We start from the raw sequence: 27803 nt of genomic DNA, 5'->3' as shown, positions 1-27803 counted from the left end.
AGTAGACCGCGCATGGCGTGGCGATCGACCGCGGTTTTTCCAGAGACTTTGGCTGAGTTCTCTGGCTTATCGCGGTCGACCGCACATGGCGCTGCGGTCGACCGCGACACAGGTTCGGGTTTGGGTTCTGTTTCCAGACCCGTTTCGTTTGGGCTTGTTATAAATACCTAGATCTGATTTCTAGGGTTAGTGCAAGCAAGGTTTTGAGCTGAAGAGAGAGGGTTTTGTTGGGCTTCCATTGAAGGAGCATTTGGAGAGATTAAGAGTGATTTGTTGTGGGTTTTTGGTGTGAGATTTGTAACCCTAGTTTGTTCCTCTTGATTTCTAATAGTGAAAACCCTCTTCCCTTTCCCCGTGGACGTAGGCATTCGTCGAACCACATAACAATTGGTGTTTGATTGTTTGTGTTATTGTTTGGTTGTGGTTGTTTATCTCTCTCGGCTATTTGGTTGGAACTCGGCATATAGGGGTTCCTTCCCAACAAGTGGTATCAAGCTTCAGGCAACGTTTAGGCTTTTTTGGAGGTGTAGATCAGTTGGGAAGTTCATCTAGAGCTTCGATTGGTGATAAATGTGGAATCTTTGTGGTAAAATTTCTATCTTTGTTCAATTTGGATCTATTTCTTGATTGTTCCGTAATTGTTTATTGGATGTCTTGAGATATATGGTCGAAAAAGATAAAAGTGGGGAGGGTTCTTCTAGTATGAAAACCGTCCACAGTTTGAGTATCCATTCTATGAAGATAGATGTGAAGAAGTTTGATGGCACAAATAATTTTGGACTTTGGCGATGCGAAGTCTTGGATGCGCTAAATGCGTAAAATTTGGAAGATACGTTGGAGTTGGAAGGGAAACCGGACGACATTAATAAGAAGGTTTGGAAGAAAATGAATAGAACGGCGTGTGGTGTGATTAGGTCTTGTCTTACTCAAGATCTAAAATATGATGTGAAGAAGATTTGGGAGGTCCTAGAGGGCAAATATTTGACGAAGAGCGTCGAAAATCGTTTGCATTTGAAGAGGAGGCTTTATCGCTTCCAATTGAAGAATGGGACATCCATTAGTGATCACATGAACCACTACACGAAGCTACTTGCAGATTTGGCGAATGTAGATGTTATTATTAAAGACGAGGATAAGGCATTATTGTTATTGAGTTCCTTGCCCGACGAGGAGTATGAGACCTTCGTCCTCACTCTTATTAATGGGAAGGCATCTCTTTCGTATAGTGAGGTCACCGCGGCTCTTGTGAACTATCAACTCTGAAAGAAGGACAAGGAGACTTCCATTGAGCCGGTTGCGGAAGCATTGGTTGCAAAAGCTAGAAGTCCAAACCGTGGTTGGAGGTCACAGTCTAGAGGGGGGCATCCTGCAGTTGGTAGGAATCAGTGTGCCTTTTGTAGAGAGGATGGACATTGAAAAGTCGAATGCCCAAAATTACAAGCCGGGAAGAATAAGGGGAAAGCTATTCAAGCTTCAGTGGTGAATATTGCCAAGGCTAGTGGCGATATTTTAGATTCGGATTCTTCGGGCTATTCATGCCCAGCTCTTTCGTCAGTTGGTGTTGCCGACTCCACCGAGTGGATGTTGGATTCGGGTGCTACTTACTACATATGCCCTAGGAGGGATTGGTTCTCCATCTTTCAGGAGTTGGAAAGAGGGGATGTTGTTCTTATAGGTAATGATCACAGATACCCTATTAGTGGTATTGGTACCGTTCAGATTCGGACGAGTGACAGGATGATTCGGGAGTTGGTTGACGTGAGGTTCGTTCCTCAACTAAGGAAGAACATCATTTCACTTGGGGTATTGGAGGCAGCAGGCTATAAGGTGACTTTGGTGGATTCTCGTTTGAAGGTTATATTGGGGTCCATGATTGTGATGAAGGGCATCAGGAGGAGTAACTTGTATTATCTGCTTGGGAGCACGGTGATTGATAGAGCGCTGACGACTTCTTTGGCTAGACCGTGACATTGTTTGGTGCTGGGGTATATTATTGGTTATGTCGTGCATAGATTGTTGAGGAGTGCTATGACCTGTAGATTGAAGTCCTTTGAGCACATTGGGATGAGCGAGAAGACCGAGGTAGAGTTTGGCACTTCTATCCATCGATCGAGTGGTCTTTTTGGAGGTGTTCAGTCAGGCATTGGGGAGCCTTCCATGGATGCATCATTGGGAGGTAATCGTTATTTTGTTTTCTATGTTGGGGATTGTACTAGGTATTTATGGGTTGCAACCAAGTCCCGTTGGTATGAAGCCCTAGTAGTCCGCAACAATTGGAGGTGTATGGGTAGAAAGGTTATCCGTCATACTATTTCTAGTAGGGGTTCTTTCTTGCATTGGTGTTGAGCTCATGGCAGTTGGAGACACTTCAGAGGAGAGGGGACAGTGGGGCGACGTGATGAGATGGCGGATTTAGTGGGCCGTTCTTTTCTGGAGGAGGATCGGTGTTGGTTATCGAGCAGTGGATTTGGTATTTGGGCTTCGACACGTTTGGACTATCTTATGAGGTTGCTGACTGCTGTGTGTAGAGTTGTTAGATCTGGTGGAGCTGCTTCAGATTTTGGTTGGCGTCGGATATTGGGTTTCCTAGCATTTGGTCACATCGTGGATGTGAGATTGGATCCTATTGCGCATTTGGGATTCAGGGGCTCATTCAGCTATCAGTTGGGAGCTTCTGACTTTGGTCTAAGCAAGTTTGTCACTTTGGACTCTCAGCAGGTAGAGAGTATTGATCAGATCTAAGGGATATCATAGCAGGTGGAGGGTGATGCTACTCCACATTGGGTTGGGATTTCTACTCTAGGTCATTCTGCATTGGTTGGGATTCCAGCTGAGGTGGCACAGCGTGGGAGTCATTTGGATTCAGATGCGGATGATGAGTTGGTAGATCAGAGTACAGCTGGTGGATATAGCTTAGATATGGCCATTGGTTCACCTCAGGTGAAGGTGTTTGGATCGTTTTAGTTTGGGGCCGTTGATGATGCTATCAGCCGTAGGTTGGATTGAGGGCCTTTGGAGGCCATTGGGTGAACTACGTGAATGCTTGATTCCTTGGAGAGGATACGTATGCAGTCAGTTTGATGCAGCCGATTTGGTGAGTAGACACTGTTGGTTTGGGGTGAGTGTTCACACTCCCGTTTGGGTCTCAACTTGTTGTGGATGGGGTCCGTTGTCATGAGTCCGTTGCCATAGCGTACTGGACGCAACAAGTGAGGCGTTTGGTGTAGTCAGTGTCGGCTCAGTTTTGGGAAAACGTTCGCCGAGGTGGAGAATTGTAGATTCGGCGAGTGTATGGAGTAGATTGCATTGGATAAGTTTAGAGGGCTTTTGGGTGCTGCGGGGTCGACCGCAGGTGGCTCGGCGGTCAACCACGATCGTGCACATAGCCTGGGAACGTTTTTGGTTGATCGGTGGTCGACCGCGGCTGGCCCAGGTTTTGGATTTGGTCTCTGGAGTTTTGGCGATAGACCGCGCATGGCGCGGCGGTCGACCGCGGTTTTTCTAGAGACTTTGGCTGAGTTCTCTGGCTTATCGCGGTCGACCGCACATGGCGCTGTGGTCGACCGCGACACAGGTTCGGGTTTGGGTTCTATTTCCAGACCCGTTTCGTTTGGGCTTGTTATAAATACCTAGATCTGACTTCTAGGGTTAGTGCAAGCAAGGTTTTGAGCTAAAGAGAGAGGGTTTTGTTGGGCTTCCATTGAAGGAGCATTTGGAGAGATTAAGAGTGATTTGTTGTGGGTTTTTGGTGTGAGATTTGTAACCCTAGTTTGTTCCTCTTGATTTCTAATAGTGAAAACCCTCTTCGCTTGCCCCGTGGACGTAGGCATTCGCCGAACCACGTAAAAATTGGTGTTTGATTGTTTGTGCTATTGTTTGGTTGTGGTTGTTTATCTCTCTTGGCTATTTGGTTGGATCTCGACATATAGGGGTTCTCCCCAACAGGTCATATGTTTGTTTACCTTGTTCTTTCAATGTGTTGGACTTGATTGTTTCAATGCGATCTATTTTTGCAGCTTTAAAAGGCTGGTATTGTTCGAATACTGGTCTCTGACCGACTGGCCGTTTACTGCTGTTTTTGTATTGCTGATATATGTGGCATTTGCTTCTTCTTTTTTTCAAGTTAATGCTGCATTGCGTGTAATTTATGCGGTCAAATAACTCCTGCTTGTGGCCGGAACTATGGTTTGTGATTTTGTTTCAAGCTAATGCGCGCGTAACACTGTGCCCAGTTTCACTTGCTCAGCTGTACTATTTACATGTAAATGAAATTTTGGTCTGGATTCTAATGACTTGTTTGTCGATGTCGCAGCATGTCAACTCCGGGCAGAGGTCGGGGCATGGGGAAATGAGTGACTTGTGGTGGTGGTCGTGGAATTGATATGTTAGCATAAAAGAAGATCAAGCCAAATTGAAAAGGCGTTCACTCGGCGTTGTCCTGATAATTACTGATCAAATTTATCATCGAAAAGAAGTAGAGAGAGAACAAATTAAAAAAAATTAAAGTGTAAAACAATTGATATTATAAAACAATTGATGTTAGTTCGAGCTGAAGAAAAATATAAGTTGTGAAATGCCATATTGGCAAAATTTATTACGTCCAGTAATGAAACACTACAAATTCATCCAACAAGTCAACAGTAAAGTACAAATCAAACAGACAAGCAGAATTACTAGCTAATAAAAAGTTTCAATACAAAAAAGATATCCGAAAGATCTAGTAAATGTCTGAGAGATCAAGAGAAAAGACAAGTAAAATATCAATGTCTCAACTAGGAAATTAAGCTATGATCGCAAACTGGTCATCTAAGTAAACTAGAAAATAATCTTTTTTGTTGAAGAGCAAACTAGAAAAAAAATCAATCTATTTGAATGAAAAAAAAATCAATCGGAGGAGGGAGGAGAGTGGGAGGAAGAGGGGGGAGACGTGGAGGCGGAGGATGTTCTCGGCAGCAGTGGGAGAGAGGGAGCAAAGGGCTTGCTCTTGCTACTACAAAACCCGCTGTTTGCGAAGGGGAGGGTTGTAGTGCAGTAGGCTGTGGGAGGTTCGAGGAAGGGACGAGTTCTATCGTCACCTATCGGAGTTGAGGGTCAGAGCAGAGGAGAGCAATCGATATCATTTAGGAAATTTTTTTTTTCATTTTTTTGGGGTATTTTGGGGACCTAGATGTAGAGGATAACCAACGAATCAGAAAATGGAATTAGAATGTTACCAAATCGAAGCGTTCCAGGTTGTTTATCGCTGTCGGCCAGATTCATGCACTCCACGATAATCGCAGTCGAACTCCTGTTTACAGTGACGAAATGGAAATACGATTCACAATTCAAATGCCTCTCTAACTCTCTAGTTTTGATGGCTATAGTCTCATAAGCATTGTTTTGAATTCTCGGATTACCGTTCACAAGAGAAGGAGAAAGACTTTTGTAGGCTTTGATTTGGGCATGGTTAGTTGCCATAACTATCCATGATGCAGGGGTAAAGCGGTTGTGGGTGTAACCATACTTCTCCACTTCCTACATCTCCCACTCACACGTGACGAGCATAACCAACCTCCGTCATGTTGAAATAGATGAACTTTGAGTCAAGTTCATACATACAAATGAGTCATGCAACCAGCAAATACATCTGCACTTTGGAGCACCAAACTAGAAACACGTTAGGGTCAGGATGGAGACATCAATCTGAAAACATGAAAGCAATCAAATAATAGTGTATCGTAGCACCCCAAACTTATTTGGTTACACAAAATTAAACGTATCTAAATCCCTCACTAGATCTACACTCAATCCTCACTAAACTTCACATGTACCCACAATTGTGTCCGCTCGCATTAAAGTGACACAACTAGCTAGCCAATGAATACAAGTGATGTGTGTAATTCCAAATTAATCTTCCTTTTGCCTTCATACCACTTAGTCTCGAACTAATTGCTTGCCCAATAATGTCTTGTTAGGCCGAATCAATCATGACCATAAGTAACACACTAGAGTAGCTATCATTAACTCTCCACTTCATGACATAGTCAAAAGTGACATATGGTACAAATGAGATCATTTTTAACATTTAGGACTCACATAATGAGGATCCTACCTCTAGCACTTTTACATGGTTGAGGATCTACTTGATTTTGCTCCACTGGTAGGTTGCCATATGTGCCGCTTTCACTAGCCGCATGAGGGTAAGGAATTTCATCTATTTCGCCAACTGATTTGTCATGAGTGACAAAATCTGAGACTTTCAATTCATAAAATTGGAGATCCGTAGTTACCTTGCCTCTGCTAGGAAATTCCTCCTCTAGGAAGGTGGGCATCTCATGACTCAATTTCTATGACACTTCCATCAACTTCTTCACCAATAAAAACATATCCTTGGAATATTCAGGATATCTAATAAAGATACATTTCTTTCATCTTGGACCTAACTTCCCATGTCTATGATAAGTTTGATGAACAAAAGCTGCTAATCCTAACGGGTGCAAGTTACCGAAATTTGGTTTTTTTCGCTAGTCCATAGCTCATGTGGAGTGGAAGCTACAAACTTAGAGGGCACACAGTTAAGAATGTAGGCTGCAGCTAATAATACATATCCTAAGTAAGAGATAAGTAAATAAGCTTGCACTATCATCGATCTAACCATGTCAAGAAGGGTTCTATTCCTCCTCTCTGTAACACCATGTTGTTGCAGAGTTCTAGGAATAATTAACTAACTTGCTATCCCTTTTTCATCACACAATTTCTTAAATTGCTCAGATAGATATTCATGACCACGACCAGTTCTAAGAGCTTTAACTCTTCCGTCTAATTGATTCTCAACCAATCTAATATAGCGTTGGAAGCAATCTAATGTTTTTGACTTGTGGGAGATCAAATAGACATGACCATATTGAGTAAAATCATCTATGAATGTGATTAAATATGATGCATCATGTCTTGCCCTCACATTCATTCGACCACAGATGTACGACTTAATAAGCTGCAGGGGTATTGTGCTCTCACAACTTTGCCAAATGGTTTTCTAAGTGTTTTTCTAGTTAAATAGTGCTTGCAAGTAGAAAAATCAACTTGTTTTTCTAGCCAAACATTGCTCGCAAGTAGGTAAGTCAACTTTAGCAAGTTGGCCAAGAAGGCCCTCTCGAACTAACAGTTTCATTCTCTCTTGCCCAATATGTCCTAATCTAGCATGCCATTTTAAATCATCACAGACATTATTGCTAGAAGAGGCAATAAAAGAAAAACAACTACTAATATTGTTACAAATAAAAATAGTGTCCAATACCATAAAACTATCTGACAAGTATCCACAACCATAATAAGTAGTTCCCACATACAACATAACACATCCATTTTCAAACACACATTTAAAACCTAAACCTAGAAGGACTAGAATTGAAACAAGACTTCACGGATGTCAGGTGCATATAGTACATCATGAAGATACAACGTGCGTCCATCTTGCAAATCCAATTTGCAGGTGACGATCCCAAGGACCTCTATGCTGGAGTTGTTTCCCATGTGAATGCATCTACTCTCAACTAGAATCAAACGAAACTCCACGTATGTTGTCTGATCTCTTGCTATGTGGTCGGTTGTTGCTGAGTGTATAGTCCAAGTAGGATTAGTTTTAGCAAGGATCAAACAATTACTAACAAATATAGTAGAGTCGGATGCTGTATCACATACTTGCAGCTTAGTACACTCACGAGCGAAGTGACCCAACTTGTTACAATTGTGACAGACTATCTTAGTCTTGCCTTTCTTGTCGCCGCTTTGTCCACGTTGCGCTTGATATATCTAGCCTTCTTAGGATTTGGTCTAACATCTCTACCCCATTTAGGTGCTCCACATCTACTCTTCCGTGCTTAGAGCCAACTGCTCTGCACAAGCTACTCTCAGCCATGTATTCCTCCTTGCTAGGTTTCTCAGTCAAAAGGAGATCCTCCTCGAGCTCAGTTTGTGTCGAAAGTTGTTTTCATTGCTGAATCCATTATACGTTTATCGATTACAAATTTTAAAGTAAAATTAGTCTTTTTATAAGACTTTCTTACACAATAAAAATAAAAAAAGTTATAACTCTCTTCAAACACGCACAAATGACGTTTATCGCCCGCTGCTTGCGTGTGATCTTTGCCTGTGCCCGGGACGTGTTAGTTCGTGAATCGTTACGGATCAGATCCGGTTGACAGAATAAAAGTTTAATGTTCTTGCTTCACAAAGGAAACAATCACAGAAGTAAATAATCTCAACGAAGTGAGATTACTACTCTTCTCGAGATCAAAACAAAGTTTGATCTCAAGGAATGATGAAACGGGCCTCAGATCCTTCGAATAGTTCCCTATTTATGCTGGAGTTCGCCAAGATCTGCTAGCCCTCCTCTGAAATTCAGGATCACTCTTCAATTTGATAGTACCTCGCCTCTAATTTTAGATCCCCCGTGTATAGGGGCCCTAGGCTTGTATTTATAGACTTCGGATGCAGTATTTTAGGATAGAAATTGATGATTTAACCTTATCCTCAGTTAACAACAGCTTAACCACATTTAAGAAATAGTATCAAAGCAGTTGGGGAGGCTCTAGAATGAAAAAATCCTAGAAAACTGTCAAAAACGCGTTTCGGGCGTTTTTGGGCGCGAGCCACCCTAAGGTGGCTCGATCTTGGCTGAGTCATTTTGATGTGGCTCGGCTGCCAGGGGCTTCTCCGAACTTTCCGGTTTGGTATTGTTCCGCTATTTTGCGCATTTCGTTGTTTGGTTGACTTGTACACTTTATTAGCTTGCTTCGTACAATCGTTAGCTCTTTTACGGCACGGATAATATTCTCTGACTTGGATAATAGTGTTCATCATCTTCTCTTCATTTTGAACTACGTACGGGAACCTATAGGTAATTTTTGACGCCTACAAGCTCCACATGGCAATCAACATCATCAAAAGTCTTGATGTTATCATTATGGGTGATGTTAATTCCATGTGCTCCCATGAGCTAGGTAGAGAACTGATAATAGCCTAAACCTATTGTTCATCAGAAAGCTCATGTCCTACCACTCGAAACTTGCTAATCATGTTTGACATTACAGTAAGATGCTACCTCATCGAATGATCATGATGCTTCTTATAACTGTCAAACTTAAGAGCGAGCTGGTGCTATCTACTAGTGGAAGTCCCACCATACTGGAACTTAACAGCATCCCAAACTATCATAGATAACCGATACCTCTCAAAATGTAGCATGATATCATCTCTCATGCTACTCAGCATCAATATGCGAGCAACACGGTCATTCATCTTCCATGCTTGGAAGGCTTAATGATCACATTTATGCTGCGCAGTGTTTCCCAGCTCAGGCTCAATCACTGATTGTGTTATGGTTTCCAGCATATCTTGCTCCTTAAGAAGATACTGAATCTTGTGATGCCAAACATCATAATTCTTCTCATTCAGTTTCTCCTCTTATTAAGGTCAGCAGCAATGCTCTTTGTAGCAGCCATAATCAACTAGAAACATAATAAATGGCACATAATTAATAACTAGCAAAATTCACAAAAAAAATTGCTACATTATCCTTAATAACTTAATAATAATCTAACTAAGTGAGGGAATTAAAAGAAATAATACATCCAATCATCTCACGTTACCAAAGTTGCAATATTATTAAAATCATTCAATTGTGTGCAAAATCTAGGAATTAGGCAAGAAATTTTTTTTAGAAAATATTCTACCAACCAAAAAACTACCCCTCAAAAATATATCATGACATGTTATTCAGCATGTTAATTAAAAAAAATTAAGCATGTCAATTAATTTGTAGAAAAAATACAACTACTTTTGCAAAACATCCCATGAAATAATGAGAACTTATAGACTTGAATAGGGTCAAACCACAATTAATTAAAATTTTCTGGATAGAACTGTAACATTATAGAAAAACTAGGCCAGGCTATAATTTTCCAAAATTTTTGTCAAATCTGGAAATTTCCCAAAACAGGTCAAAATTGCAATTTTCCAAAAACTGGGTCTATTTGCAAAAAAAGAAATGTTTTAGACTAAACTGTAAGTTTACACAAAACTGGGTCTATTTGCAAGTTTTCATTTTATCGTGTCTGTAATGAAAAAAATTAGGGGTCGAATTGCAAAACCCACATGCCATCTTCAACCTTGCACAATAAACTATGTTGCATCATCTCAACTTTGAATTAACATAACTTTTTGACCAGTAATCCAAAAAATACAAATGACATGTTTATGGAAAGCTCTCATGCAGATACACATAGGGATTTATAACCAATCAAATAACTTAGTAACCAGAGGGATATATGACTGCAAACATTAGGTTATTCAAAATGTATTAAAATTTAAAATTAGATCTCTCTCAAACCACAGGATGGTTTCAAACAAAATTTTGCAGAGATAATCAAATTTGTATAATCTATTCTTCGTGCCAATATAAGATCATAACAACAATTATATTAAAAGTTATCATTAAACATCTAACAAGCTTTCTTTTAATGGGCATATCAATATCAATCAATATGAATGATCTTATTTAATCCAAGAGCACGAAATCTAGCCTTATGGCTCTGATACCAATATTAGATTTAGAGGATAACCAACGAATCAGAAATGCGGAATTAGAATGTCACCTATGCGAAGCATTTCGGGATCTTTATTACCGCCGGCCATATTAATCCACTTCAAGGTAATCGCCGTCGAACTCCCGTTTATAGTGATGAAACAGAAACATAATTCACAACTCAAATGCCTCTCTAACTCTCTAGTTTTGATGGCTGTAGTCCCATAAGCATTGTTTTGAATTCTCCGATTACTATTCACAAGAGAGGGAGAGAGACTTTTGTAGGCTTCGGCTTGGGCATGGTTAGTTGACATAACTACCCATGATGGAGGGGTTATGCGGTTATGGGCGTAACCATACTTCCCCACTTTCTACATGGGGTTCCGTTTTTCGAAAATAAAGTACATTGATGAAGACACATGAGCTGAAGGGGGGTGATTGCTTACAAAATTTGATTTTGGAAGTATTAAGCATGTTGACTTATTATTGGTGTGGAGGCGAATTTGCATTTTTATTTTGCGGGTTAGAAGGTTTTTTCTCATTGTATAATACTAAAGTATGACTCCTATTATCGAAAAAAAAGGGTACAACACTTGGTCCAAGAAGCATAGTTACATATTGTTCATATAAGATACCTGTTCTATGTCCAAACTCAAAGCTAATTGGTCTGTCATGACATTTGCTTTTGATCCAAGCTCCTTAACAAAGATAGTTTTTAGCGATGACAATTAATCTAATAAAAACCGATTGGAATAGTTTGAACCCCAAATATATGCTAATGATCATCTCAAAATGACACACATATTACTTACACGCATATGACTGGGGAGAGTGTGCATATAATTTTCTAGTTGGTTAATGAAATGATCTCATTTACCCAAAAAGAAGTAAAATTTCTACACAAAAGAATTCAACACAAAAATACAAGTTAGAGAATCGAACATAGTTGCTTATACCACCACCTTTAGCTTAATGATTTAAAGCTCATTCCTTCTGTTGTTGAATGCTAAATTCTGTGCAAAATCTAAGTAGTGTGTACTTAAGATTTACCGAAAGATGTTAACATCGATTGACACCGTCCGAATAATTACCGATAAGCTTTTAAACAAATTGAGCTCAGAGAGAATAAATAAAGACTTTTGAAGCATAGAATAATTGATATTAGATCAAGCCAAGAAAACAGATAAGTCATGAAATGCCAAATTTGTAAAAAAATTTACCACAATTTGTAACAGATGAAAAAACTCCACTAATGCAATCAACATGTACAGAGCCACATTGACAACCTTAATGCTAGACCATTTTTATCAAGATGTCCTATTATTACAAGTGCATATAATACTATGATTTACACAGACTAACACACAAAAGTTCAAAGGGTTTTTTAGATATTAATCCCTTAAATATGAGCAATTTAGATATTAGTCCCTTATATCTAAGTATTTTGATATAAGTCCCTCAGATTGTCTTAAGTTGTTGATATTAGTCCTTCTGTTAGGTTTTATGTTAAAAAATCTAAACCATGGTTGGGTTAATATTAACTATAGATGGTAAGTTACCAAAATACCCTCAGTGTAATTCACCCCCACTAAATGACATTCCCTCCCTCTCATTGCATGTTTTGATTAGAGTTTAAAGATTTGGGTTTGTAGTAAATTTGGGGATGAGTTAGGGTTTGTGAGAGTTCTTGGAGTGTATCTTGATCAAGAGAGAGTGTTCTCTTTGATCCAATTCTTTTAGAATATAAAAGAATTGGGCGTCGTCGTTGCACCTTGGAGTAGCTCCGAAGGAGTGAACCACGTATATCCGTGAGTACTGTGATTAATTTTGTACCTTTATTCTGTGTATTGTGTCTCCGTTCGAGGCATTCTTATTGGTGTGTATCTTAACGGCATGGTGGAGGGTTCTTCAAGGCATTCTGGACAAAGTGCTTCCAGTGATGATGTACTGTTAGATTTATTATCATCAACAATCACAAGTGACTGTGGAGCTCAAACCTCCAGTAAAAGTGTCAGGAAACATAAAAGCCTCAAAAAAAAACTTCTTTCAAGATTTTGTATCAGATACAAATTTTTGCTCGGTGCTACTTCATTGAAATAGAAAGCACACGTAAATTATTTCAAGATTGACATAACGGGACAGAGGTCGATGGGTGGAGTGCAAGAGTGTCCATCGATATCTTGCTTAATCACGGTCCTAAGAAGAGATTAACAGCACATTAGCACAGCACAGTTTGTGCTCGGTACTGTTGATATTTTAGTTGGCCCAAATATACTGGCCCATGCTACTAGGCCCAGTTCCCATTTTTCCTCACCCTTTGTCTTCTGCTGCTGACTTTATTTCCTTCGTTCTCTCTCTGATGTCGGCTCCCATTTTTCCATGCCCTAGCCCATCCATAGGTCGGCTCCCTCCGTTTTTCTTCTCTAGCCCATCTCTTCCTGTCGGATGAACCCATGATAAAGAGAGAGTTGAGAGAAGGAAGAAGAGAGAGTGAAAAAAGCTGAGCTTGAGCCCTCCTCTAGCTTTGTGCGATCTCCCTTCTGTGAGCTTTGTGCGATCCCCCTCCTGTGAGCTTTGTGCTCTCACCCCTTTGTGCAATCCCTTTCCTCTTTGTGAGTGAAATCAGAGGAGATCAGTGAACTCTCCCTTTGTGTTCTTGGTGGTGCACTGTGAAGGAAGAACAGGACTGATTTCGGCAGGTTTCTGAGCCAAAATAAGCGACGACGATCATCTTAATTCAACAGAAGTCCGTTAGGGCTGTTGGTCAGACTTATTTAACCTCTGACACTGAAAATAAACGGGCGGAAATGAACGAAAATGCTTGTTCCACAATTTATTTGAACTTATCTGACTCTGTGATTAGAAAAGTTGGAATTTTGGACTGTGCTAAAACTCTTTGGGATAAACTTGAAGAACTCTATACTGAAACCTCTTTGCCCAGTAAAATGTTTTTGCTTGAAAATTTTTTCAAATTTAGATTGGATATGTCTAAGGACATTGAGGAGAACCTAGATGTTTTCACAAAACTTATTTCAGATATTAAGTTAACTGGTGATAAACATATAGATGATTATACTCCTATTGCCCTTCTAAATGCTATTCCTGACTCATATAGTGATGTGAAATCTGCTATTAAATATGGTAGAGATGAGGTTACCCTTGATGTTGTGGTCAATGGTCTTAAGAGTAAGGAATTAGATTTAAAACATTCTGGGGGAAATAAAAATTCTGGTGAGGTTATGCATGTGAGGGGTAGGCCTCAGAATAGGTCTAATTACCAAAAGAATGCTAGTAATGGGGAATCAAGTAAGAAAAAGTTTGAAAATGGAAGGGGTAGATCTAAGTCTAGGTTTAAAGCTAAAAAATGCTATAATTGTCATGAAACTGGTCACTTTATTAAAGATTGTCCTAAGCCTAAGAAAAATCAGCAAAATGAACATGCTAATATGGCTGTCTGTGAGGGCAAAATGGGTGAGATTTTCATGATTAATAATCTGTGTGATTATGCATATTTGAACTCTGTGTTATCTGATCCTTTGTGTAAATCAGATTGGTTGGTAGACTCTGGTTGTACTTTTCATATGACTCCTTTTAAAACCTTGTTTTCAAACTACAAGAAAATAGAGAATGGCTTTGTGTCAATGGCAAATGAAAAGAAATGCAATGTTTTAGGAACTGGTGATGTATGCCTTAGGTTTTCCTCTGGTTCTGTGTTTACTTTGAAGGATGTTAGGCATGTTCCTGATTTACGTTATAACTTGATTTCTTGGTGCATCTCTAGAAAATGATGGTTTGGAGGGAAAATGGGGTAAAGGGGTTATGAAAATTCAAAAAGGGTCTCTTGTTGTTTTTACTGCTGAAAAACAAAACAATTTGTATATTTGTCATGCTGAACCTGTGCTTGATTCTGTTAATTCTGTGATAGGTGATAAATCTGTTTTATGGCATAATAGATTAGGTCACATGAGTAATAAAGGATTAGAAATTTTGCATAAAGGAGGTCACTTTGGTAGTGATAAAATATCCCACGTCCCTTTCTGTGAATCTTGTGTGCTAGGAAAACAACATAGGGTTACTTTTCCTACTTTTTCTTTTCCTAATCAGTCTAAGTGCACTAGTGTTCTTGAATATTTGCATGCTGATGTGTGGGGTCCCTCTAGTGTGCCTACGCATGGAGGGAACCAATATTTTCTTTTCATAATTGATGATTATTCTAGGAAAGTTTGGGTTTTACTCATGAAACAAAAATCTGAAGTTTTTGATAAATTTAAAAACTGGAAAATTATGATTAAAAACCAAACGGGAAAGAAAATTAAAACTCTTAGGACAGACAATGGTCTTGAGTTTTGTAACAAACAATTGAGTATTAAACGGCATAAATCTGTTCCCTACACACCCCAGCAGAATGGGATTGCTGAAAGGATGAATAGAACTCTCTTAGAGAGGGTGAGGGCTATGTTGGCCACATCTGGGCTCTCCAAGAAGTTCTGGCGAGAAGCTGTTTGTACTGCGACCTATTTGATTAATAGGTCTCCTTCTGTTTCCTTAGGAGGGAAATGCCCTGAATTTGTGTTCACGGGCAAGCCTATTGATTTAAATAATTTGAGAATTTTCGGGAGTGCTGGCTATGTGCATCAAAAGATTGATAAGTTAGAACCTAGATCTAAAAAATGTGTTTTCTTAGGATACCCTGAAGGGGTAAAAGGTTATAGGCTTTGGAATAAGAGTGAACCGGGGTTTAAGGTAGTGATAAGCAGAGACGTTGTCTTTAATGAAAATGAATTTCCTTGTTTACCTTTACATGTTCCTATTCCTGAAAATGATGCTCCAAATGAGGTGGAGCAAAAGCCTATTATTAATCAACCCAAATCATTTCCTGAAGAAAAATTGAATGATATAATTATTGAAAATCAAGATGAGATTATTCCAAATGAGGTGGAGCATGATATGCAGGAAATAGATAACATGCATGATTTGAATGATTATCAACTCACTAGGGATAGAAATAAAAGAACCATTAGGAAACCTGAAAGATATAGAGATTGCAATTTGATTGATTGTAATATGTCTGAGTTTGCCTTTAATGTGTTTGAATCCCTTGAGTGCAATGAACCTAAGACTTATAAAGAAGCATTAAGGTCAAAATATTCTGAAGAATGGATTAGTGCTATGAAGAGTGAGATGGAATCCCTAAAAATTAACCAAACATGGAAACTTGTTCCTAAACCTGCTAGTTGTTCTGTAGTGGACTGTAAGTGGCTGTTTAAGGTGAAACAAGAATCTGAAAGTGTTAGGTTTAAGGCTAGGTTAGTAGCTAAGGGATTTACTCAAAAGGAGGGAATTGATTATGCTGAAATTTTTGCTCCTGTTGTCAAATTCACTACTGTTAGAATTATGCTTGCTTTAGTTGCTCATTTTAATTGGGAATTAAAACAAATGGATGTAACTACTGCTTTCTTGCATGGTGATCTTGATAAAAATATTTATATGCACCAACCTGAGGGCTTTGTGGACCCTAAATTGCCTGATCATGTGTGTTTGTTAAAAAAGGCTTTGTATGGTTTAAAACAATCACCTAGGCAATGGAATATTAGATTTGATAAATGCATGCAATCTTTAAAGTTTAAAAGGAGTTCTGCTGATCATTGCCTGTATTATAAGAATATAGACTCTGTGCCTGTATTTCTTGTAATTTATGTGGATGACATGTTGATTGTTAGTCCTTGTTTGAAGTCTATTGAGCATGTTCAAAATTGTCTTTGTGAAAATTTTGACATGAAAGACTTAGGTGATGCTAAAAGAATCCTAGGCATGAATATTATTAGGGACAAAAACAAATCTACTCTAGTTTTAAACCAAAGTTCATATGTTGAAAAAATTTTGAGTAAATTTGCTATGTCTAATGCCAAATCTGTGAATGTGCCTCTTGCTTCCCATTTTGTGTTAAGTAAGGATCAATCTCCCAATACTGAAACTGAAATAAATGATATGAAGAAGGTGCCATATTCGAATGCTATAGGATCTGTCATGTATCTCATGGTTAGTACTAGGCCTGACATTGCATATGCGGTTAGTTGCTTGAGTAGATATATGTCAAACCCTGGTATGCCTCATTGGAATGCCTTGAAGTGGCTTTTAAGATATTTGAAATCCTCTGTGGATGTAGGATTAACCTTTTCTAAGTGTTCTGAAGGTGTCAAACTTGCTGGCTATGTAGATTCTAATTATGCAAATGATAGGGATAATAGAAAATCTACCACTTCCTATGTGTTTACTTTGTGTGGCTCTTGCATAAGTTGGAAATCCCAATTACAACCCATTGTTGCTTTATCTACTACTGAATCTGAGTATGTTGCTGCCACTGAAGCTTTTAAAGAAGCTATTTGGCTTAGGGGCCTTATATCTGAAATTGGTTTTCTTGATAAAAATGTGGTTGTATTTTCTGATAGTCAATCTGCTATTCAACTTTGCAAAAATCCTGTTTTTCATGATAGAACTAAACATATTGATGTTAGATTTCATTACATTCGGGATATAGTTGAAAAGGGTATTGTCAAGTTAGAGAAAATTCCCTCAGAATTTAATCCTGCTGACATGGGTACTAAGTGTTTGCCTGCTGAAAAATTTATCTCGTGTCAAAGAATCTTGAATTTTGATTTTGGGTAATTTGACTTTGCTTTGTTTGTTGCCTTTGTGGCCTATTAACTTGCTTTGTGCTTGTTAATAGCTTTGTGTTTTTCTCTTTGAACTCGATGACCGTTTGGTAGAGTTCGGTCCTTTGTGGACTTGGTATGCTTGGTGATTTTACCCCGATCTTAGTGATCTGAGTTTACTTTGTGTATTCTCTTCCATTGCTTGTATCTTCTTTGTGATCATACAAGTAATAATTTGGCGATGATGAGTCCTGCAGTTCCGTGTTGTTTCTCTGTGCACTACCTTGGGCCAAAGGTGGAGATTGTTGATATTTTAGTTGGCCCAAATATACTGGCCCATGCTACTAGGCCCAGTTCCCATTTTCCCTCACCCTTTGTCTTCTGCTGCTGACTTTATTTCCTTCGTTCTCTCTCTGATGTCGGCTCCCATTTTTCCATGCCCTAGCCCATCCATAGGTCGGCTCCCTCCGTTTTTCTTCTCTAGCCCATCTCTTCCTGTCGGATGAACCCATGATAAAGAGAGAGTTGAGAGAAGGAAGAAGAGAGAGTGAAAAAAGCTGAGCTTGAGCCCTCCTCTAGCTTTGTGCGATCTCCCTTCTGTGAGCTTTGTGCGATCCCCCTCCTGTGAGCTTTGTGCTCTCACCCCTTTGTGCAATCCCTTTCCTCTTTGTGAGTGAAATCAGAGGAGATCAGTGAACTCTCCCTTTGTGTTCTTGGTGGTGCACTGTGAAGGAAGAACAGGACTGATTTCGGCAGGTTTCTGAGCCAAATAAGCGACGACGATCCTCAACAGGTACACTTCTACTTCCTTTTACTTTTTATTGCTTACCAAAAACAAAAACATATGGTGGACAATTTGATACTTTGTTTTATGCGTCGCGCATAAATTCAGTAATAAAAAGTCCCAATAACAGAAGGATATATCAAGAGAAATGACAAGTACGGTATCAATGTCTCAACTAGGAAATTAAAATATGATCACAAAGTGGTTCGTGTAACTAAACTAGGAAATAATCTTCTTATTGAAGAGTAAACTAGAAAATAGTATATTGACTGGAAAGGAAAATTAAGACTATGACGTTGACGCAGCTAACCGATGCTTTTCACGAACTACTCTCGATCTGCGAACTCAGGCCTTGAATCTGGTATCCAATTCCAAGATTGTCAGAGCAAATCCAAATTGTTTACAAAGGAAAAGTGAAGTAAATAATGAATAATATAATATAAGAACTATAATATAAAATAAAGCTCATAAGGATCAGTAGTGTGGTGTCTCATGAATCAGTGTCAGTGTACATGCCGATGTCAGTGTCATGGAAGATGTCGATGTCTAACAATTTAAGTGATTTCGGTAGATAAATAGCAACTCTTTAAGATATAATCAAATTGTTAGTAACACTTAAATTTTGAACTATTTGCATGAAATAGTCAACAAAAGCCGCAAATTTTAAGTTTATCATACTAAGAAAGTAGCAGATACGAGTACAAACAAGTAGCATGAGCAATCACAAGGATGTTATTCTCATCTCTTAGGAGCATCAGTATCCTTATAATCAGTAGCCTGTGTTACCTACAAGAGCTAAAAAAAACTACCAACACAATAGTTTCAGAAAATTTATCAAATGTTTGCCAATTCCCTAAAACATAGATCTTAGGGAACCATATAGTTTAAGGATTAGAACGATCATAGTATATAATCATATCGAATTTTCAGACAACTTGTATTATTATGACAGGATACTTAACATGTAAATACTGGTCTTTTCAGATAAGACACATAATGATGACCATTTTGCGAACTTCTACAGGCACATCAAATTGGATTGAACCTGGAAATCTGCAACACAATCTTTTCAGTTCACTTGATAATAAGCTTAGCTAAGAACCCTTAATTACTAATTTCCATTGTACTAATACATTTTTATGCAGTCTCGTTTCCCTTTGTTTTCCAAGTTAGCCTTTCCAATCTTCTATTTATGTTTTACAGTCAATACCCTGATAGAATTGATTTTCAAGATTGTTCTGAAAATAAAAAGTGCAACTCATTCCAAATCCAGTAGTTCTGAGAGATAATCTGATTTAGGCAATAGAAATTAGATGAAGGAATCAAATGGTTGGCGAAATAAATGTCAGATTTCCCTTTATTCTTAACTCAGCAAAATCTAACGACCTCCAGTTGCCTAGTTTCTGACTGGGATATATCTTTAACGCGATTAGTTGACCTCGGGTGTCAGCATGCTGCATAAGCTAAACAGAAGGGATCTAAGGTATGTCTGTGTATTTCATGTATTCCAAAATCTGACCAAAACAAACCACCTTGCTATCCTATATCCATTCACTTCATAGAACATAACTCTGGATTCTTAGCAATTCATTCTACAGTCAGATGACTGAAGAAAAACCACGAGCAGAACAATTGAGCCAAGAAGAAAGGAAATATCAAGAGTCTGACTCAGACCAAACTATCAACAGGTTCAAAGGTTGATGCCATTTGCATTAGAGTCGAACTGATAAATGACGCCCTGCGATGTTTGAATTAAATCTCTAGTTAAGGACTGAGGGTGTCATAAAAGGATGTCAATTATCATGCCAAGTTTTGAGTGTTTTAAAGTAGCCGATGTGAAGGCAAGGATCTCTAGTCAACTCGAAAGCTTGTCTTCAAGCAAGAAAATTACAAGCTTCTTGCCCTCACAACCCTCCCCTCTAATATCTGAGCAATAATCTATAAGTAGATTCCGAGCACATTTGGTTCAACAGTATATACTCACCAAAAGTAAATTTTAATCCCGTGTATAAAAAAAATTCCTACGAGGATACTGTAAAATCCTTATATACATTTGTATTACTATCAGGATATATAGGAACCAGTTTCCGTCTTCAGGTCAAATGAACTTATCGAGATCCTCTATGTCTTGAGTGATATCTAAAATAAATGGATCGGTCTCTGACACCATATTGCCTAGCACACCATTTCCAAAGGCACAAGTACTGGGGCAAATTAAAAAAAAAAAACCATTAACAATAAAATGGTTTACCATTTTCGTCCATCTAATTTTCATTTTGTTTCTTTTAATTTCTTAATTCTTAGTTAGAACTGTTTGATTTCCTTGATGCCCCGGGGCGGGGGGGTGTCGTGTACACACACACTAGGTTTAGGCACTATGTCATAGTTTATTCAATTGTTGAAAATTTCGGAAGAGTCATTAGAACAATTGATAAAGGTTGTCTCATCCTCTAGCTCATGCAAAAGTTGTTACCTTCTGATCCAACTAAACTATTGCTGGCTGATCCATGCACGACTGTAAAAATAGGGTCCTATAAAGGAGCTTGCACCAAAATATAAATTTGATTTTGCTTCTTTTGATTTATTAAATTTGATTTTCTTGATGCCCAAGAGGGTTAGGCTACATGTTATAGTAGATTTAATTGTTGAAAATTTCCGAAGAGTCATTAGAACGGTTTCTAAAGTTCGTCTCATCTTCTAGCTCCTAGGCAAGCTGTTACCTCCCAATCCATCTAAATTATTACTGGCTGATCCCATGCACGGCTCTGAAACTAGAATCCTATAAAGGTACTTGCACAAATAATATGTAGAGAACAAAAAACTTCTTAAATAAGTCATTTACTAAATGTTTACTTACAAACTCAAGAAAAAAGCTTGAGGATCGGAATAAAAGTGACTGATCTGTCAAGTTCATAGGTTGATTCTATTTTCAATCAGATCTGATCAGCATTTTTAATTTTTAAAAAAAATATCAGATAGAACTGTAACTTCTCTCAGGTATTTAAACTTAGCACTGAAGTTCAGATAATTTCAACTTTAATAATTTACCTTTCTGTATGCCTAACTTTGAATATATCGTAGAGAATTTCATTGTTATTCAAGTTCATTTATTCGTGCTTACACATACTTAATTTTACTGAATTAAGCGGCGACGCTAGTTTGGAGGTATAATCTTATTATTCCTATTATTTTCATGATGCCTGTTGGAGGTTTAAACATAGAAAGCTATAATTCTTCATAGAAAATTCATTTTATATAGCTACACAACTCACTCAATAGGACTTGCTGATACCCTGGCCGCATGTATATACCAGCACTTTTATTGCATGTCACAGTTTTATTTCCAAAAAGATATTCATATGTGCATGTATATAGCTGTCTTGTTTTAATATGTGGGTCATTAAAATTCAACTGATTAGATATTGCCAATCATGAAATTGCAAAGCACATTGTACCTGTAAGTAAAAGAAGAATGTGTTTATTACCTTCAAAATTCAAAAAAAATCAGAAATTTCCCTCGCCAACTCAATTCAATTCCATCCACTGAACACTTTCCATTTCATGGAAAGATTGGTTTATCCTTTATAAATAGTGACTGAGTAGAGAGGAAAAAGAGATAATTTCTTCTTCCTCTGATATCTCCATTACGAAAAGGTAGTAGAGATGGATGAGAAAGCTCCTTCCTCCTCTAAGCCAGACCATAATTCAAATCCAAATCCTAATCATAGACCTCCTCGCCCATTAAATGCAACCGTTACTGGTCATGTTGCTCGTCTCGTTCCTGTCGCAAAAGCCTATCATCAGCCTCCGCCTCCACCCTTTCGGGCTCGCCAACGCCAAAAGAATCGCTCGTGCACCCTCTTCCTCTGGCTCGTGCTTCTCCTCTTCGCTCTTGTTTTCATATTTGCTATAGCAACTGGTGTTTTCTACGTTCTTTATCATCCCCATCGTCCAGATTATTCCATCACCTCCTTACGATTTGTCTCCTTTAAACTGAGCAAGAACCAACTTGCTTCATCCTTAAACCTCACCGTCATTGCGAACAATCAAAATACCAAGGTAAAATTTCTCTACAGCCCATTTTCCATTTCTGCCACCTATGACGGAGTTCCAATAGGCGATGGGTATTTTCCGGCATTTGTTCATAGGACAGGGAACACGACTAAACTGAAGGCCTTGGTGGAAGGTACTGGGAGGGCGATAGACGAGAGAATGACAGAGAGCTTAAAGAGAAAAAGGAGCCTGAGGATAAAGATTGAGATGGAGACAGAGGTTGCGGTTAAGATTGCTGGCTTGAAGACCAAAATGATTGGAGTCCGCATTGCCTGTGCTGGAATTGAGGTAGCAGTACCCAATGGTAAGAAGAGACTTATACCACATTCGAACTCGAGTAAGAGGTGTGATGTAAAGCTTTCGGTTCAGATATGGAAATTGACATTTTAAACGGAAGCAATAAAAGAGAATACTACATGAACAGAGCTTGAGCATTGACAGGTAAGAAAATTGTTATTATTAAGACTGTTGATGGTTCTTTGTATTCTTCTTTTTTAAATAAAAAAAATACTTGTATGACTGGAGAATTTGTATCTTTAATTCGCTAATTAATTCTTTTATTTAAGATTGAAGTGCCCTATGGTCTTTACTGATACATGAGGAGTGAAATTATCTCCACCATAGCTCAGGCACTAATGGGTGGAATATATTATGGCCTCATTATATTATGATTTCTAGTCCCATAAGCTCTCTGTTTGCTATTTTGTATGTAGCTACGCTGCTCTCTAATATATACAAATACATGTAAGAAAAATACACATATACATGCACAGAGAAGCAGATTATGTCGCATAGGTGCATACAAATAGAAGAGAGTTAATCATTAAATATCAATCAAATATCCATCTGATAAATGTTGAACTTAATTCATGATGGACTCAGAATCTCTAGCTACATACCAATCAAACAGTGAAGTTGACTGGGAAAAAAAAGTTGGATCCATGGTTACTAAATTAAGGCCTAAAATTAAGCAGAACTCAACAAATACTACATCTGAAACTAGCAAATTAAGCAAAATTCAACTAAATGAGCACGAACCTAAATGCTCTTAAATTTTCAGACGATCAGAAAATGCAACTGCTGTCAGTTTGTCGGATCCCAACAAGCTGCCCATAAACATTGGATGCAGCCCTTCTCGAGGCAAATCATTTGCTTTTTGTAAGGATTCCGTTGAAGGTTTACATTGAGCTTTACTCTCCGTATACTTGCGAAACGCTTTTGCACATAACTTCTGCAATTTTATTACTTCAGTGCATCCATCGATGATCTCTCGAACTCTATCAGAAACGTGATCTATGACATTCTGGGGAAAACGTCCATACACTGTTTCTGCGTTTGCATGTGCCAGGTTGATTCTATAATAGACTCCTTCCATGTCCTGAAGGACCTCTTCCTCTGTTGGAGCAGGTCGAAGAGGCTTTGAGAGAAAGAGATGGAGGTCCAAGAGATAAGGCATGTCCTCCGGTGTGACAAATGAACAGGCCATACCCTTTCGACCTGCACGAGCTACTCAGCCAACTCTGTGAACGAAACTTTTAGGCGTCAGAGGGAAATCCCAGTTCACCACATTATCGATCAAGGGAGTATCGATGCCCCTTGCAGCAACATCTGTCACAATAAGCACCGTAGTCTTCCTATCTCTAAAATTCGAGATATTGATTTTTCGAGCATCTTGGTCATCTTGGTCCATATCGCTATATAACATTGAAGACTCAATGCCATCTTTTCTAAAAAGAACATTCAGAAACTGCACATGATACTTTGTAGAAACAAATATCATCGTCTGTTGTCCCAAGCCAATCTGCTCCCTGATTAAATACAGCAAGGCAGCAACTTTCTCGTCAGGGCGTACTGTAAAGAACGCCAAAGAAAGATGATCTGAGCTGATTGCTTCATCGAGCAACAGGAGCTTCGGATCACGAAGGCTGGCCTTCGCAACTTCAGCGAGGGCTTTAGGCAGGGTAGCACAAAATACTAGAGTCTGGCGGGTTTCGCTTAGCTGCAAAAGAATCTTCTGCAGTTGCTCAGCAAACCCCATGCTCAAGAGACTATCAGCTTCATCAAGCACCACATATTCTACAGTACGGAGAGACATTCCTTCAGCCTCAATGATATAATTCATGAGACCATCAGGGGTCGCAATAATTACGTCAGGATTAAGGGCCAGTTCATCGAATTGGTCTTCCATGCCATCTCTACAAACCAAAAGACCAGCGCACAGATCGATCTACATAAATCGACAAACTGTCAAAATTACTATAGTAAACCCAATAAAATAAACAAGTAAAGCTGCTTTTAAACTTAAATACTCGAAATTTTATTTTACGCCATCAAAATTATATTCATGTAGTCATGTGTTCCTTTTTTTTAACTTTGTTTTGGCTCTATGGATACACAATTTACCTATCTTTTTCATCTGAAAGAACAACAAATTATGATTTATAGCTTATATATTTTAGTGATAGTATGTCTGATAAATAATAAGCGTATCTCATCAAAACATCACCTTTTAGTTGTGCCCCTTTGATACTATTTGTTTTTGTATCTTCACATACTTTAAATCTTGTGTTGCGCTACGTCATCAAGATCATATGTCATACAAATCCAGTTAAAAAATAACTACATTTGGCTCTATGGACACCCAATTCACCTTCTTTCGCACCTAGACCTCATGTAATATCGCAAAAATGTATTACCCCTTAGTTTGATTTTTGCAAATAGACCCCATAAATGATTGTTTTCCCCCTCACTCTTTTACCTAAGATACATTAACTACTTCACCGAGGGGTAATATCCGCCAAAATTTCAACCAGAGCAAAGGAATAAAAAATTTCAACCATGTCAATATTCAATTAACCCTGAAAAAATATCACCTTTTACATTGAGCTAAACAAGGAAAATGAATAATGACTTACTAGTTAAGTGCAACCAAATTCTATATGTTCCTAATTCAAAAATCGTTTTTTTTTTCACATTCTGGCTTTCCTTTTCGTGTGAAAAGAGCAAAAAATTATGATTTGCGCCACATTCATCTCAGTTATAACACATCTAATACATGCTTAGCATATTGTCATCAAAATCTAACCTTTCAGTGATCCCTACTCCAAAAATGGATTTTTTTTTTTTAAAACCAACAAAAATAAATTAAAGAGCGGACCAGTGTATCTCCCGAGCTCCTTAGTAAACTTCAAGGTCTGAATCGCCGAATCCCTCGTCGGCGACAGGATCAGCGCCCTAACCCCGGCTCCCGGCACGTGCTCCCTCAGTTTCTGGATCATCGGTACGAGAAAAGCCACGGTCTTTCCCGATCCCGTCGGGGCCACGGCGACGACGTCGGCGCCGGCGAGGATCAAAGGGATGGACTTTCGCTGGATCTTGCTGGGGACTGCGTATCCCGTCTCCGTGACCCCGCAAAAAACCGCGGGAATCAGGCCCATGCGCAGAAACCCGCTGCGGGACGCCGCCTCAACGTCGGAGGAGGGAATTGAGGATTGGGCCATGGATGACGGTGGGGGGTTCTAGGGTTTTGGAAGTTACTACGGGATTCATTTATCACTACGTATATAAATACCCGCAAAGCATGAGAATCTCGAAAATATTTTCTGATCATAGGCTACGTTGGGTTTAATTCATATTAGTCCCTCAGATCATTGAAATTGGCATGAAGACCCCAAGTCTCGTGTCCTGTTGCCTCTGCCTTAGATGGTGGACAGGGTATGAGAATTCGAGAACCTAATACCAAATTTTATGATTTGAGGGGCTGTTTTTGAATCGCCTTCGGCTAAAATACGCAGGTGACAATAACATATATAAATTAATTAGTTAACCATTTAAACCTACTCCGCGGTATTTTGGTTTGTCGGTGAAAAGTATAAAATTTTTGTGTATATACCCTTAATATATCTCACACTTACACATTTACCCTCTAAATTTTGAAATATCTATAAAAAATTTCTCTTGCACACACTCTCTCTTTCTCTCTCCCTTCTTCCCTCCCCTCCTTCCCCATCTCATCCTTCTCTTCTCCCTCATCCTCCTCTTCTCCCATCTATCTTGTTCTCTCCACTCTCCCCATTCCCAAAATACTTCCTCTTCTGTTTTCTCCTTTCCAAAACTCTCCTTCCCTCTCTCCACCATCTGTTTCATCCTCTTCCTCTCACTTTTCTTCCTCCCTCTCATCTTTCCTCCTTCCCAAAATCCTCACATTCACCTCTTCTTCTCCCTCCTCCACCTATGTTCCTCCCCTTAACGTCTCTATGTTCTCATCTCAGTCTTCTCCTCTCATTCCCTTCTCTCCTCTCTCCCCTTAAACACTAACTTAAAAGTGGAGAAAGGAGCGGAGGAAGTGGAGAAGGAAAGTGAGGGAAGTGGGGAGAGAAGCTAAAATGAAAGAGAGTTAGATTTTTATGCAAATATTTTAATTTCGATGATAAATTTATAAGTGTGAGAGATACGAGGGGTATATATGCAAAGTTTCAAAATTTTCTAGCACAAATCAAAATTTTGGTGACCGGAGTATATTTAAGTGGAACTGTATTAATTTATAGGTGTTATTATCGTCAGTACCATTTTTTAAGCCTTATTGGTCAGAGTGTGTCACTTTATAGGCTAAATTGGTATTTTGGCTAATTGGCTTCTAATAATTACGGGTCTAACAAGAGTAGGGGTGGGCGTGGGTTGGACCAATTCAGACCTGTGACCCGGTCCGCTGAGTTCAAGGCCAAGCCAGGTCTGACTTGGGCTACCCGTGTCAGAGTAGTCCGGGCCTATTTCTCTGATCCCGGGTCTGAGATTGGACCTTACCCTGCCCACGATCAACCTAGGGGTGGACCGGGTTGGGTTGGCCCACGGCCCACGGGTCATGGGTCGGCCCATAGGTTTTTTTAACTTTTTCCTAATTTTTTCATTTCTAATTTCTAAACTGTATTAACTTTGTATTCATATCTATTAATAATTTTTTTGCTACTTCACTCTTTATATAAGATGATATATACACACACAAAGATAAACATCATACAGAAAAACATCGCAAACATAGATGTCTATGGTTTGGACTTTGAAGAAAGATTTACATCCACAAGAAGTTAACAACTTTCCTTTAATTTAAATTTAAATTACAAATACAATAGGGAAAAAGAAAAAAAATGTTAACCATTAATGTTCAAAGAGCCGAATTCCTCCGAGTTATATTCATCAAATTCTTCAAGAAAATGTCTTGTTTGCTATCCTTGTGATCGTTATTTTGCATCGAGCTGGGTCAATGGTGGGCTGAGTCTATTTCTCTGATATCAGGTCAAGGACTAGACCCAAACCCAACCCAATGCGTGACCTGAGTATATCACGAGCCGGATCAAGCCCGACCCACTACGGGCTGGCCAAGTTGTGACCAATGACGGGCTTGGCCGGATTAGTCCACAGGTCGACCCAGACTATGTCCAACCCTAAACAGAGTTTCCATGATTTGAGGGGTAGATTTCAAAATTATTAAGTGCCACATCACTTTACTGCTCATTTCTCAATTTACAAAGTTAAAATGATCATTTGTTTAACGAAATTATTTAAGCACATTTTTCTATGTTAATTAAATCAATAATTAATTAATCTTAATATTACTGAAAGCTATTTATAAATGGTTAGAGATTAAACATGAAAGATAAATTATCTCAACAACTAAGTAGTATTTTGATTAAAATAAAAGTTATTTGCTTGATTTGGTCGGAACAGACCTACATAAAAAATTAAATGACCT

The 27803-nt window shown here is 38.8% G+C and overlaps 1 protein-coding gene and 1 pseudogene across 1 annotated transcript; one reads left to right on the top strand and one right to left on the bottom strand.

Moving 5' to 3' along the window:
* On the bottom strand, nt 18245-25554 carry LOC109835512 (annotated as a pseudogene).
* LOC109835475 lies at nt 21630-22518 on the top strand. Its single transcript, XM_020403453.1, has one exon. It carries the CDS (start codon nt 21665-21667, stop codon nt 22442-22444), a length of 780 nt encoding a protein of 259 aa, XP_020259042.1. The 5' UTR covers nt 21630-21664; the 3' UTR covers nt 22445-22518.

This window comes from Asparagus officinalis, chromosome 3, assembly GCF_001876935.1.
Source record: "Asparagus officinalis chromosome 3, Aspof.V1, whole genome shotgun sequence".
Classification (NCBI taxonomy): Eukaryota; Viridiplantae; Streptophyta; class Magnoliopsida; order Asparagales; family Asparagaceae; genus Asparagus; species Asparagus officinalis.
This window is presented reverse-complemented; position numbering and strand designations above follow the sequence as displayed.

Coding starts and splice junctions, on each gene's coding strand:
- LOC109835475 (XM_020403453.1), top strand. CDS start 21,665: ATGGATGAGAAAGCTCCTTCCTCCTCTAAGCCAGACCATAATTCAAAT.